Here is a 16,307-nt window from a genome sequence, read left to right on the forward strand (position 1 = left end):
ACAGCTAATCGAGAATAATGCAAAGGGTATTAAGGTATACTTAATTTTGCAAAAAAAAAAAAAAAAATCTTCTTCATTTGGTCTTTTTTTTTTTATCAATAAAATTTTGACTTTTTCCTTATTTCCAGGTTCAGTAGCCACCCTACATGTTCTATGCAATCTTCATATTGTACAGCAGCGGTATTCTTCCCGCGACACCCCGATGGGAGGTCACTAGAGGCATTGTGACCTCCCGAAAAATGTCCTGATTCAGTAAATTTTGTCTGACAATTTGGCGCATTCGTAGACATGCCAGCAAAATTGCATGTTAAAAATGTTTGATTGTTCTTCAGTCATTATAAATGTACTTCTGCGGCGTTCCCACCAAACTAAAGCATATTTTACTAGTTTTGATCAGATAACAGATTTTGAACAGATAAATAAACCAACGTTTTAAGAACAGGTAAAATTAAAAATGTATTAAACAGAGCAACTTTTTTAACAATGTGCTACGATTGCAATATGTGACAGTTGCAAAAAGTTTCATTATGTTCGACTTATCGCTTAACTTTTTTTAAGACAACATACTCATACACAGGCTGCGTAGTCAGAGGCAGACTGATTTTGGGGTACATGACTTGGCAGTCAAAAGTTTAAAGTTCCAAGAGTCAGAGTCGGTCATTTTCCCTCAAAGTTCGCAGCTCTGTCGGAGCTTACGGAGTTGGACAGATTTTGGAGTGAAGGAGTGGGAGTCTGAGTTGTATGTTAAAAAATATCCGAAGTCGGGACGAAAAGAACAGTTAGATGAAAAATTTTTCGTTGTTGCTTTAGTGTAATGTGATGATCTGTCAACACTAGTAAGTGTTCAAATGGCAAAAACATATCCGAAGTTGAATACATTTATCAAGAAAAATCCAAATTCAGCAATGACTCAATATCTCCTCTTTCCCGTTTCCTAGATTATACACATGGTCAGAGCCGCGCCAAGCCTGATCGGCGCCGTTGTGAAAATGTCTTTTGAGCGCCTTCATGCAGTGGTGTTCGAGGAAAATATGGTTAACACATGGAGTGAGGTTTTGCAGACAAATATAATGTGGTAAAAAATAACTGACATTTAGTTTATTAAAAAAAAACAAAGTGCAAACATTTTTTTCTTTCTTAAAATGTACACTTAAATACATTTTTTTAAAAAAATAGCATTGAAAGCAAATTTATGCATATGTATATTACATGCTGAAGACATCTAATACTAAATGAACCGATTGACTTGGTTAAGAGTTACAAAATAGTGACGCAATCAGAAATCAGTTTTAAGGGAGGGGGGAAAACAATTTTTTTTCCATATGAACTTAGCTTCAATTCTTCATCAGCTTAAACATCCAATTTTATTCGATCTTTGGAGATGTAAGAGGGAGAAAAAGAGAGTTCCGGGAATCTCTCTAATATTTTCCGAAATTTATGTCTTAAAAACGTGATTATAAACTATACTTGTTGCCATTAGCAGGGGTAGAAGTGACCGACTTGTCACATATAGGACATTTTTAAAAAAAATATAGGACACATTATATGAATATTTTTGCTATGAAAAAAGAAATAATACATATCATATATTATTCAGCTATTTTTATCAATGATTTTGTTTTAAAAAAACTTCAAACAAAATACCTTACATCTATAATGACTTTCCTGTAGTTGGAAGAATAATTTTTGAAAAAAGTGTACTTTACAGACTAAATAACTAACCAAAATTTGAACAAAGATAATTTTTATTTTTTCGTCCTCACTCATGACCCAAGTACTAATTCCACTGCTCTTAGATTTTATATCTAAACTGAACCCTTTACCACCACCCCACCCTTTGTATTAAGAACAAACAGAGCTCGGGAAGGATCCTTCTGACGTTTTTCAGAGTTTTCTTTATGCTTGAATGTTTTAGCATGCTGCCTCAATTGCGAAAATCCACTATTGTTTATGGGCACTGAAAAGTTGCAAAAATGGCAAAAAACGGTAAAATCATCTTTTCCTTTAGTGCACCATGCACCAAAATTTGAAGAATTAATGTCCTCCTGGTTCAACAACTCCACACGAAATGTTGTTAAGCAATGCGGTTTCGGCATTATAATTCCATTTATTACAACAAACTACGTTTTAACATCGTAAGGAACTAACCATTCCACGATCTCAAAATTCCACAAAAAGAAAATTAGAACATTCCGATCAGAAAATGCACCCAGCACAAAAATATACCAACAAAAACAAAAATAGAAAACAAAACAAACGGTTGTTGCCCCCCCCCTCCCAAATGCAAAATTCTAAAACCAACTATACCATACTATACTAAACTAAACCAGCACTAGTTCTCGAAACTCCACCCACTACAGAGTGACGTCACATTGCTGTAGCTGCCTGTTGCAGAATTTAGTCATTTGAGTTTTTTAATTTGAAATTTGTTTGGGCACGTACTTTCAGCGAAAAATCCGATGTCAGAAAGTTTATTTACAGTTCTTTTTAAAAGATATATATGGTATAAAACGGGAATATAGGAAATATACGACATTTTTGAAAAATATAGGACGATTTTGAGGCTTTTTTGAAAATATAGGATATATAGGACTACTTCGACCCCTGCATTAGGGAAAATAATAGGACTCGGAGAGTTTCTGATCGATTGAGCGTCTCCTCCCAATGTTTCTAAATTAAAATCCTCAAAACGAAGATTGTAATGGTATTATGAAGAAAGGATCAGAGGTTCTCCCTTTCACTTTTTCTGAAATTGCAATTTTAAGAGCTCAAATTTCGTCGTTCTTTGGTGATATAACAGGGCTTGGGACGTCCCTCTCCGTACATTTTTTGTAATTAAAGACTTATCCACGCAATTGTTGACTATTTTCTTGTAACGATAGGGTCTCGGCAATTTTTTGAAATAGAAGCTTCAAAAACGCAATCTAAGACTATCTTCAATGTTGTTAAGTGGTTCTCCTCAATAAAAAGGATAAAAAAGGAGGAAATGAAACAAAGAGAAATGTTGTTGGAGCGTAATTTAGCTGACAAATAATCTACAAAATGGAAATTTTTAATTAAAAGATTTATTTTAAAAAGAACTACAATTCCCCCCCCCCCCCACACACATTTTATAAGCTGAAATGTGAAGATCTTAACATTAAAAATGAAATGTTTCAACATTTTCCTATTTAAATGATTAAGAATATGATAAAACATTTCATGAGGAAAATACAGGAAGTTAAAACCTTAATTGACTAATACTACTCACAAAAGATTTTCATAAGCATTTAATCACTTTCAAGTATCCCGTGTTGTTTCTGTGCAAGGCGCAACCCTACCCTTTATTGACACTACGTACTTATTATGCATCTTAAACCATTAAAGTAAAAAATATGAACTAATAATACATACCAAATGTAACTCAAGATGGTGGTGGTCCTCTTTACAATTTTTATTTAAAAAAAACCTAATTTGAAGAATACATTATAATAAACATATGAAAATTTTCTCTCTCCTTTTTCGTATGTACCCGAAAATAGGTACATTGCAAATACTTAACTATGGAATACAGTATACATTTTTACTTCAAATCACAAAGTTATTTCGAGTTCAGTAACCAAAATGGGGAGTAGCAAATTGGTTGCGCCACGCCACCTTGTATGCTCACCCAGAGACACCACCACCGAAAAAGCAGTCATGGCTGCACATTAGGAAGAAAACTGCTAATTTATGCATTAGTTAAATAAGAGTCAAGTGTTTTCAGTGTAAAAGCTTGCGCTTCGGAATTGCATTTTTCGACACAACAAGGCAATAATTTTCCCTTTAAGATAGGCAGCGAAACAGATTACTTGTTTCAATGAGCAGTATAATTTCACCGCCACCATTTATATAATGAAAAGTTCACTTTTTTATTTCGGTTGGAGATTTTTTTCCCCTATGGAACATTTTTGATCGGTAGAGCTTGGCGCCTTTTTGACTTTGGCGCAGTCGTGCGCCGCACGACCTTGCATATAGGGACGGCGCGGAGCTGCAGATGGTACACCCCTATTCTAAATTTTAAGGATGGTATTCCAGGAAGTCAGCACTAGGGTTGTTTATTCACAACTCCAACGAGCTATAGAGGGCGCTGAAGTCACTGTCTAATGGCGGATGAAAAAACTAAAACAAACGCACGATGTAACGTATAAATTGCTTCTAAACTTACGAAATGAGAGAAATTTTTGTTCGCATGCACGATTTTTTGTTTTTTATTCATTTGAAAAGATTTTTCAAAGTCTTTTGGTTATTCTGACCCATGTAGAAAGAGATTAGAAATCAAAAAGTATTACGAAAGTAAAAGATTAATGCAGAACACACAATAAGTTGTTCTGAAGCAGCCATTTTCACGATGTTGAATTCGGAATTCATAAATTTTTGGTTCGCTTCGAACAGCATTTTCATTTTGTACCGTTTTTTCTATACATTAGTACATATTATGTCCAGTTTCATGACATTTCCGGCATTTGTTGACATTTTTGTGACGTTTCTGGCATTTGTTGACATTTTTGTCACATAGTGCACATAAGTGACAGACTGTCAAGAGTAACATTTAACACTAGATAATATATTTCTATGACTATATGATTGGATATCAAAAGAAATCATCATGCATTTAATTCATTCGTCATGGAAATGATTTAACTGATATGCGAAATCTTGACAAGATACATTATTCTTTCACACAATTTTAAAACCATAACAATATAAACAGATTTTTGGCGAAACTCTTCCACCGATAATGACAGCTTTTGCAGAGCAATAAAGTTAAGTTGGCGCGATATTTTAGCGATAAAAATTCCAAACTTTTATTTTTTATTGTTCAAATTCTTAACGTTCTTTCTGGATTTTTCAATCTGTTCTACGATAAATATTTTCCAGAAAATTTATTTGCATACTGTCCATTTCAGTTGGATGCTGTAGTAAGAAAGGTTATTTAAATCATTTATGTGGAATTAGGTTAAGGAAAAGAGTAATTTTTCAGCAAGGTCCTAGTGTCCAGTCAATGTTGTTATGTCCGCTTTTTTTATCGAATTGAAAAACTGATATTTATACATATTCACTCAGAACAAGAAAAATAAAATGTGTACACAGTTTATATCAAATATTTTTGATGTTACGCTGTTGCAAATGATGGTTCCAAATGATGAATTACGCAAATAAAAAAAAAACACATAACAAACTGTTTGTTTTGCCCAAAATGAACACGTGGAACGCAATGTTTTAGTTTTTTCGGCAGTTTTGTAAATATCCGCAAGGTAGTGTATTCGAGCTCTGGAGTTGCGAATTGATTCACGGTAAATGTTTACCAACAGTATATATACTTTTATGCAAAATAATAAAAACTTAAAAAAAAATAATAAAAAATTAAGAGAAATACAGTATTGGAAATTTGTTTTACTATTTTCAAACTGCTTCGTGTAAATACAAAGAGGAAAAAAACTCTAGCTTAATACGAAACCTTTAGAAAAGTTTGATTAGAAACACTTAAATTGAACTGCAAATCATCACAAAAATTCTATTGCTTGTTACCAACTGAATTGTACTCGTAGGCATTTTTCAAAACTTTGTTGCAAGTAAAGACTGGAATTTTATGTTCATATATCACTTCGTTCTTTTTCTTTTCTTTGAGTTATGAGATTACGTAGCAAAAATTGTTTGGCCAGGAACATTTTCCTTATGCAATGAATTGATTTCATTTCGCAGTTTGCTTTCTTCTGCACATGTACTGGGATGGATCCCACAAAATATCTGAATCAAAATTTATTTTAAAATGAGTACGATTCAACAAATGTATTTTATTTTTGTACTTTGGAAAATAAAACTAATTATTAATGAGTGTACGCCACATGTATGCTTCCGTCATTTCTACAATAATCAACTATACATTCTGCTACATAACATTTTTGGGTCAAGTTAGATGGCACTTAAAATACTAAGCTACTACTCTTAGAAAGCACTGCATATCTTTGATGTGATTTATTGCCGGAAAAAGCTTTTATACCTACAAATTTTAGTTACAAGATTTGGTATAGTTGAGGAAAAAATATCTCCATCACTTGCAAAAAAGAGTGCAAATAATCTTTTTCATGTGAATGTTTTATGCAATGATGCTATTGTTTTGATGAAATACAGTTGTAGGAGTAAGCTTGATTATATTTTGTTTTGATTAATAAATTTTTTACATTTAATTTTTTTGAAAAATGAAAAAAAAGGGCAAAAAATGCAACATTGAGGACGCACTTAACCCAAGAAACTGGAAAATTTATGCTTAGCAAATGTATTTGAACCTATGTTTACCCATAACTACTATTTAAGATTTGTCTATATCTCTTTCTTCTCTAAAAATGTTAACTAATCATGTTAACAATTACTTAAGTATTTAAATTGCATTTTATTTCTAAATAAACATACAAATAATTCTAAAAATCATACAGATTTTTTTTTTTTCATTTTACATAGACATAAAAGAAAAAAAAAAGAACAACAACGAAAGTCTGTCATTTTAGAAAGTGCCTTTCAACTAAAAATTTTCATTTATAAGAGTCCAAATTCTTTTCCAATGATTTATCTTGAGCTCTAGCAAATGACTGTATTTCACTCAAGTTCATCAACATTTGAAAAGCTTTTTTTCTAAGGCAGACAGGATTGAAGATCCACTCATTTCAAAGAATTGAAAACCTTGAAAAGTCCATCCAGCAAACACTTACTTTTCACATTCGTCATTAGCTTCCGCCAATAGCAAAAAATGTCTCTATTTCAGTTGAAAAATTTATCTTCACTTGAAAATTTAATCCTTAGGAGGTTTTCTAATGAATACTTAGATTACATGTAATAGAAAACACTTTGAAATATTAGGCTTTTTTTTCTTTACCTTTTTACAAAACCATAAACAAACATTCCAAACTTGATTTAATCTAATACTGTCTACTTGAAGTAAATCTGGACATTTATCAAAACAATTTTCAAAATTTCATTTCTTAATTATACACAAGCGCATGCGCACACACAAACATACACTCAGTATAACAGTCAAGCTACAAATTTGACTATAAAATTTTGATTTTGAACCAGCAATGTTGCAATAATTATGAGCTGTACATCATGTATTAAGTCATTAACAATGAAACTGCTTAATAGGCAATTTACTTTTAAAAAAAATCAAATAGAGGTTTTCAAAGAGAATCCGGATCAATTTGACAGAACTAGACTGTATGGGACGATGAACTTGCATCGCAATGAATTTAAGGCTAACTTCTTCCTTCATGGAAGAGCTACCACTTTGATTAACAGCGCCTCTAGAGGGAATTTTGTAATAGCAACATTTTTTGATGTTACTATTAAAACTCATACTATCCTAGTTTCAGAATTAGTTGGATTTGGCTAAATGAATTGCAATATTTGAACTACGCTGACACTCTATTCTTTTTATCCCATTCAATATGTAAAACATTGCACTTTAAAAGAGAATTTCTTTTTACAGTATTGTATTGCAGCATTTAGCAGCCTTACATAGTGCCAAAAAAAAAAAAAAAAAAAAAAAAAAACCGAGAGAGAGAGAGAATAAGATGGGGAAATGAACTCATGAAAATATTGTAGCTTTTAATGGTAGTCACTAAGGAAATTTTCTTTTTTTGCTCCTGTATCTCAAACATTTTTTGATCATATTTTAAAAGAAAAAGCATCAATACAAAAGATTAATAGTAACATTGAAAGCACAAAAATAGAAAACTATAGCTTTGTTATATTTTGAGATTTTTAAGAAGTGTTTCAATCTAGAAGATTTGAGCTTATAGATGGAAATAGGAGTTCTTCATAAAAAACATGTGTATGCAAGAATTTGCAATTTTGATCTTCATTACTCGGTTGTTATTATCAATTTATTTTCAGCACGAAGGTTTTTAAACTTCTTTTATATGTGAAAAAATATTTTTGAAAATACTACAGGTTTTCGCAAATTAAATAGGATACAAGTAGCTTTCTGAAGCTGATGCCTCAGAAACCAAGATATAACAGTAAAAAATGAATTGGACTTAAAATGTTCTTCTTTTAAGGTTCAGCACATTATTTAATGAAAATATTCGAAATTTGGATCACCAAAGTTGTGTCTAATAAAAGTTGATTTTAAAAACAATGCTTGTCAAAACTCTGAAATTAACACATGAAATTTAATAATTTCTGGAGAAAATATCCCAAGAAATTAACATTTACTTCCATCGATTTATTTGAGCAAAGAGGGGGGGGGGGTGTCACAAGGACCAAGCATTGCCACCAGAGGTCTATTGATAAGTCATTGTGATACAATTTTCACTTCCAACATATAAAATAACCAATATATATATGGACACATATCACCTGTCATATTGGTTCAATACTTTTAATTGCAAGATTATTAGGTATTAGTTTCTTATGAGAAATATGCAACAAACAATTCATAAAATTACAAATGTTACAGTCTGTACATATCAACATTACCAAAATTATAAAGAGTCCACAAGATGACACAAATACAGATTGTGCACTGAAACATAAAATCACAAGATGACTTAGTCATTGAGTTCATTACAAGAAATTTTTTTCCAGATGATGACACCAGATTATTATTGTGGCAGTTAATTACAAATCTTGCACTGGTACATATAAGTCAGATGAGCAATCATGCTTGCACTTAATGGTCACTCAGTCCACTCCACAAGAGAATCGGTTCAGTTGACAACATTCAACGGTAGTTTTAGCTGGTAACCAAATTGTGCACTGGAACATGAAAAAATAACAAGATCACTGATGTTTGCTCACATGTAATGATGATCCAGCACAAATCACAAAAGAATGAGTCAGTCGATGACGCTGGAAAAACCATGCAGTGGCTCCGGCACACTTCTTTTTATCCCAAGAAAGTACTGTATTACAAGTCAGATAAGTTATCGCAAAAAAAGGAAAAAAAATCTGCTCATAAAAATTACATTACATCAGTGAGCAGCACTTTCTCAGTCTGATGAATCACAATCGGCCCCATAAAGAACTTTAGTCTCAATGACTAAGATAACCGAGTTTCTTCAAGATGCTGACAATCTCCCCTTCGGGAATATCCTGGGGAGGGCAAGAGCTGAATGCTCCAATCTTCATAAGCATCTCTTGCAAGAGTGGAGCAGGAACATCTATCATGCCAACCTTGATAAGAATGGAAGCAAGACGTTGAGCGAGAGAATACTTGCGATCTGCAACTGCTTTTCCTCGTGGTTGGCTGCTATTGAAATCTTGGCCAACCACGGGAAACAGAGACCGATTTGGTGCACGAGGTGCCTCACAAAACATCACTTTCGCATCTGGAGGAGGGACATGAGGCGGGTTGGGAAAGAATTGGGGCTCATGAGCTGAGATGGGGGGACCATCAGAGAAATGGGTACCTTCTTTCTGTTGGAAAATATTTTTGGGAGAAAAATTTTGAGGGCCGGCCCAGACTGCGGGAGCCTGATCAGGAATTGTTTTCATAGGTTTTTCAGGTTCAGGTTCATCCTTTTTGGGTCCGAACAACTTGTTTACTTTGGCTTTTAAATCTCTGAACATGACTTCTGCAGGCACTTGTGCCCGGCCTCTAAATAGAGGGTCAAACTGATTTACAGGGGGCCCAAAGCCAGGAAACGATGCTCTTCCAGAGAGGGGATTCTCAAAGGAGGATTTATTTATATTGCTCAATGGAGAATAATGGGGGCCTTCAACTGACTGCTGAGAAGTTGGCTGCATGGGGCTATTCAAGAATGGAATATTGCTACCCGCCAGTACGGCTGAAGGGTGCATTGAATGGCTAGGGGCAAGGTTGGGTGGATGATGCTGAGGAAAGGTTGTATTAGATTCTGGCATTAAATTCCTAAATTGTGGTTCACGGAAGGAGGGAGCTGCATCTCGACTCAAGATCATCTCGTTTAGCTCAGTGGGATGAGATGCTGCGAATTTAATATACTTCTGTACGAGAGGATCATTAAGATTAAGGTTGGGCATAGATAATTTTTGCAAAACTTGGAGAAGTATAGCTTGCGAAGTAGCTTGTGGTAGTGCTCTTTTTTCAGCAATGTTGAAATAAACTGATTCATCTTCGTCACTGACTGGATCCAGGTCACTTCCAGCTCGATGTTTAGATAACTGTCCCTTGAAATTCAGAGGACTATAGTTATGACGAACTTTACTTGACGAAGCTCCAGCACTGTTGTCACTGTACTTCTTACTATGTGAACTACCTGAATATTTTCCATGCATAGGACTGGGGCCTCTAATGTTTTCTAAATGTTTTTTACTTGAACTTTTAGAATCATAAGTTGTATCAAATTTTCTGCTAGGGCTTGTAGAGATCCTTGAACGAACTGGATTCTGAGAAAGATTCCAAAAAGGACTCCTAGAACGCATGCTAGGTGGGCTCCTAGATTTCCTATGTAAAGAAGAGTCTTTAAATAGATGTTTTGGAGGACTTCTAGGAGAGATTCTGAGCGGACTTCTGGAAAACTTTCGACGAGGACTTGACTGTCTTCTATGAGGGCTCCTGGAATGTCTCCTGGGACTCCTTGAATGCCTTCTGATAGGACTTCTTGAATGACGAGGAGGTGTTCGGGATCGTCTCCTACGAGGACTCCTAGAAGTTCTTCTTCGAGGACTTCTAGAAAGTCTTCTACGAGGACTCCTAGAAACTCTTCTTCGAGGACTCCTCGAGTGTCTCCTGTGAGGGCTCCTTGTGCCTTTTTTGTGTGGACTTCTCAAAGATCTGAAAGAATGCCTCACGGGGCTTCTAGACTGTTGTCTGAAAAAAGGCAGTCGTAAAGGACTTTTATATCTTACTGGACTTCTTGATAGTCTTCGTTCCAGACTTGAGTTCTTAGACAGGAAACTAGGACTACGTGAACTCTTGCTGGGAGGACTATCTGATAGCCTTCTCAATGGTGAATGAGAACTTCGTCTTGTTGAACGCTTTGACACAATTCGTTTAGGACTCTGCCTGTTTCGAGAGACTTTGGAATCTGATTTTGAGTTATCTACTTTAACTTTTACCACACCATCTTCATTTTTAATGACTTTTTTTTGCGGATGCTTAGCTTTCTCATTTTCAACAGTAACTTTAATGGAGGACTTATCAATACCTTTCAAGTTTGAAGAATTTTCAATTCTTGATTGGGAAGACTTTCCAAGAACCCCTAAAAAATAACATCTAATTAGAAAAGTCAACATAAGAAATAAACATCTATTTATGAGCAGTACATATAAGAGAAAGTCAATATTCTTCAAGCATAAAATTGCAGGAATATTTTAAAAAAGTGCTTTGGGATTACAAAAAACGTTTTTCACTAAACAAAAAGTTTTGAGTTTCCCGCACACCCAAGAAGTTTCTTTGCCACCAGCTCTTTTTTTTCATGAGAAAAAAAAAGTTCTTTGTTACTCAAAACATGTCTAAGATAAGCCATATTCTTCCAATTTTGTGCTGTATTAATACTGACTTTATCCCTTATAAGTCAACACATTCTCAAAGGCAAACAAGCAGTTTCAAAAATAAAATTCATCATGCATATTAAAATTTGCTTTAGATTCATTAAATCAATTGAGAAATTTTTTAACGGAGAAAATATGACAAATGCTCAAATCAAGAAGTTATTTCCAAAATGCAAAATTTTGCTTTCTTTGGTAATTCTGTATACACCTATTTTGCCTCCTAAACTACTTCTAGTTCATGAGGCAACATTTCTGCCAAAAAATAGTGCAATTAATCTTGTGAGCTTACCAAACGACTAAGAACAGTTTTTCTTGATGTAGTAAAAGGAAATAATGGAATACAAAGAGAAGTTCACAGAAATTGTTTGGCTTTTGACAAGTAGAAAACTAAATCAGCCTTTTGAATCTTACAAGAACAAAAATTTGGAAGATTTTTTTTCTATGGTAGCCTTGTGGTTTCTTAGCAATGGAAAAGAAAAAAAAAAAAGACTGCTTTTTACAAGGTCTGATGACCAGATTACCAACTGTTACTTATATTACCAACTCTTAGAAATAAATATCACCAGGCTGATTTAGAAACAATTTATGATTGGAATTACCATGAAAAAGGCTAACTGAGACAGCAGGAGTTAGATTATGCCAACTAGATTGTAGCCCATAATACCTATAAGATGTACGATACTGTTTATACAACTGATGAAAAGTTTGACAGAAGCTGCATTTTGCTTTTTCTTATGCATTGCTCAATACTAGAATTACGGCGGGGGTAATTTTGACCCAACAAGAAATCTGCATAATTCTCCACATAATGGTATATATTTCCAAAAAAAAAAAAGAAAAATTAAAATAAGCATTTTTATAATAAATGCAGTTTGTTTAAAGCATCTAGGTTTTATGAATGCATAATAAATTATTTTTTAAAAGTTTAAAATACCCTTAAAATAACTAGCGCTGTTTCAATTGCATTTCCGAAACTAACGACTAAAGCTACTTTTTACGTATAAAAACATTGTGAATGCTTCAACTTCTTTCAATGTTATGTTGAAAAAGGCATTTTAGAATTGGTGCTCTGTTTGAACATTAGTAAATTTATTTTCATTTCTTTTTGTCTAAAAAGGGTCAAAATGACACCTGCCTACACTTTTAGGTAGAATTCTTAGTTTGGGTTTTTAAACAAGAAGTTCTGTCTAGAACTAGATGAGCCTACTTTCCCGTATACCCATACTACTTTCTAGTACCTGATCAATATTCTCAAAAATAGCTAAAATCGCAAATTTTTTCAAACATATTTTTAAAATACTTTAAGCTGATTTCTAGGAATAAAATATTCCCCACTCATCTAAAAAAAATTTTATGCGTAAAAGAAAAAAAAAAAAAAAAGCAGCAACTTTTAAACAAAGCAGCTAATACACTTTTTTCCATTAAAAAAAACTTTAACAGCTTTCAAAACGAGAAAATAATAATTAAAATTAATCAGCTGATTAAAATAAATACATCATATCAAAAAAAAATCGTTTCTTTTCCCCTGTTGCCAAAAAAACATTTTTTTAAATAAATTAATGCACTTACCAAAAAAAAAAAAAAAAAGTCAACTTAAAGAAATAATTTTCTTTGTCAAAAAAAAAAACGTCTGCGCATATCTTTATGTAGAAACATAAATGACTCCGAGTTTATTCGCCAAAAACTGAGTACCTAAATTGAAACTTTAGCGTAAAAATAAAAACAAGTCATATCAACAATAATTATTTCACAGTTAAAACCATAGCTGCGGAGTCGGAGTCAATCTCATTTTGAGATAAAGGAGTCGGAGTCGAATATTTAAGAATCGGAGTCAGTCATTTCCACCGTGTATAAATTTTTGCCAAAACTACGAAGTCAGAGTCAAAGTCGGGGAGTCGGAGTCCGATTAATTGTGGGGCACAGGAGTCGGAGTCAAGTGCCCCTAAATTCTCGGAGTCGAAGTCTGGAGTTTGGCGTCAAGAGTTATTTCCAACAAAATTTGTTTGAAGTAAATCCGCCTTCAAGTACGGAATCTACATTGACTTTCAGTTTCCCCGTAGGCAATATTGTTAAGGGATTTGAACTGTTCAAAATTGAACGGAAAATTGTTCAAATCAAAAAGATAGTTTATACACAAGTTTTTCATCAAAATCTTTTTCCTACAAAGCTTGTTTGAAGCAAATTCGCCTCACAGTTCGGAATTGCCTTCAATTTCCCCGTAGGCGCTAATGTTAAGTTTTTTTGAACTGTTCAAAATTGAACAAAAAATAGTTCAAATCAAAAAGTGAAATATGGGAATGAGGTGTCCTCGCCGAGATCGTTCGAACAAAAAAAAGTTTGTTCGAATCGGACTATTCATTCAAAAGTTATTGGGGGGGGGGGGACAGACAGACAGACCGACAGACATTTTTCCCCATCTCAATACCCTACTTTCCAATTTTTAATTTTTCAATATTTATTTAATTATCTTATTTATTTTTGACTTTTTTTTGTTTTTCTCGATATTTTTAAGATGCATTAAACCTTCTTTCATGCTTTTTTCTCCTTTTTCTGACTTTTACTAGGAAAGTAGGCTAAAAATACAATCTTATTGAATACTTAATACTATTATGCAACACGATTGTTTAGGAAAAGTCACGGAAGGATTAAGCTTTATATAAAAATACAGAAAAGCATTAAGCAGAAAACATTTGCTTGGGGTCAAAATTACCCCTTCCATAATTCTAGCATTTACTTACTGGTATTGATACATATCATGTAGTACAATCTCACCTCCGTACTGGCACAATATCTCCCCATTTAGCAGTAATAGAAATGATTTTTTACAAACATAATAAAAATGCATAGTCATTTGCTGAAAGGATAGAAAAATGCAGAAATTTAAACATGAATAATAAGAACATTTCAGAAATAGAAGGATTTGTAAATGCTATGCTTCAATGCTAATAATATTCTTTTTATTTGTTACAATTACAATCCACATAATACAAACTATTTTCTTCTGTTGAACAAAGAAAATAAAAAAGAAAAAAGATGTAAGAAAGGAAAAAATTATGAAATAGTGCAAAAATTCATAAAGTCAAAATCAGAAAGCTTTTAAAATATGCAAATAGAGAAGCATTGTTTGAAAGATGAAACTGGAAGAAAATATTACTTTATTTTCAAACTAGTACTTCAAGTATTATTGTTTTTAAAGCGTAGAAAGTACAAAACCACATTCTCAATTAAATGTTTCACAATATTTCTGTTCTTCTCAAACTGAAGGTTATTTTATCACACGATTTTCCTAATTTTTACTGGAATAGAACATTTTGTAAGTCCTATAACTTCAGCAGAATTCTTTCTTTATTTTTCAGCATAGGTATTTTACATTTTTTTTTTTTTAATGAGGCAAAACCATCTCATCCTTTAATTTAGTATTGACAAAAAATATAATAAAACACTGAAACAAATTTTTATGTGCATTGTAAACAAGGCACCAGCATACATCATGAAAACTTGCTTTAGCTTAATGGAAAATGGCTCAAAATAAGTGATTGGTGTTTTTTATCCCATGCTGTACCTTCCAAGAGACTTGCTGAGTTATGACTATTTTTAATGATCTCATCAGGTGGGGTGTAGTCTTTAGAATGAAGTTACTGCAAAATTTTTGCTGGCAATTGATTAAAAATTTAGGACTAAATAGGATTCAACTACAAGACATTAAAGTTAGAAGTCTGCCAAACACTGCTTCAAGTAAGATGATTGTGTTATAGTGTATTAATTTCACTTTCATAATAAGAAATTGAAGTCATAACAGTAGATGTCAGATCAGATGGCGAGTTTTATCCAGAGTTGTGGAGTTGGACTGACTTAGGGGTAAAGGAGTCAGTGTCGGGTGTCAAAGGTTTAAAATTGAGTCGGAGTTGGTCAGTCTTGGAAACCAGAGCTTTAGCAGTAGAATGGCATAGCAGATAAAAATGAGAGTGTTACAGAAGTGGATGCAATCGGATTTCAAGAGCTACATCCAACGATTGCACCCACCTCACCCACCCCACCGTCATTCTCTAGCATTTCCCCCTCCACTCCCATTTCACTCTCTTCACCAACAGCAAAAAGTTCCTTACTTCTTTCTTCTCAAGAAAGAACGTGTGACTCAGCAAGAATCCTGATGGGAAAGTCTGGGAAGAAGGGAGGTGAGGGGGTATTTTGCGTGCGTTCTTGAAATGGGCGTGGCAAAACATTGAGTGTACAAGTCTTCAGTAAAAAATAAAATACATACAAGAAGGGTTTGAAACAATAGTTTATAAAAAGTTATAAAGGTTTACTGATGGGATGGCATAGTAGACAAAAATGAGCGAGTGTTATGAAAGCGGATGCAATCGGATTTCGAAATGCATAAACGCTAACGCTTTCTACGTCATTATCATTCTCTATCATTCTCTACGTCATTCTCGAGCCTTTTCCTCTCCCCACCCATGAAATGAAGTTCCTTGCTTCTTTCTACCTTAGAAACAGTACGTGAGTCAGCAAAAATCCTGACGGGAAGAACAGAACGCTTGAAAATGCTCAGCGGCCGGAAAATGAAAAAAAAAAAAGCGGAAAATTGCGGATTTGCGGAAGATTTTCATCCCTGTATATTATAACAATGTTGAACAATAATCCTGGAATAATTTACAAAACAGAAAGAACTATATAAAACAATGAATTGTGTCAGTTAGTAAAATGATAACAAGTACATTTTATTGTTATTTTTTTTTTAATTGAAAACAAGCATTACATACTTTGTTTAATCGAGTACAACTCACCCTCAAAAATAAGTTGCAGAAAAATTTGCC

At 33.5% G+C, this 16,307-nt stretch overlaps 1 protein-coding gene across 1 annotated transcript in view; it reads right to left on the reverse strand.

Annotated features, from left to right (window-relative positions):
- Nucleotides 1–6,399: 6,399 nt before the first annotated feature.
- The window catches only part of LOC129232107 (serine/arginine repetitive matrix protein 2-like), a 78,152-nt gene continuing 68,244 nt past the window's right edge, over nt 6,400–16,307 (reverse strand). The window contains exon 7 of the mRNA XM_054866347.1: nt 6,400–11,198. Within this exon, the coding sequence (XP_054722322.1) occupies nt 9,049–11,198 (2,150 nt within the window). The 3' untranslated portion in view covers nt 6,400–9,048. The remainder of the gene's footprint in view (nt 11,199–16,307) is intronic.

This window comes from Uloborus diversus, chromosome 1 (genome assembly GCF_026930045.1).
Source record: "Uloborus diversus isolate 005 chromosome 1, Udiv.v.3.1, whole genome shotgun sequence".
Classification (NCBI taxonomy): Eukaryota; Metazoa; Arthropoda; class Arachnida; order Araneae; family Uloboridae; genus Uloborus; species Uloborus diversus.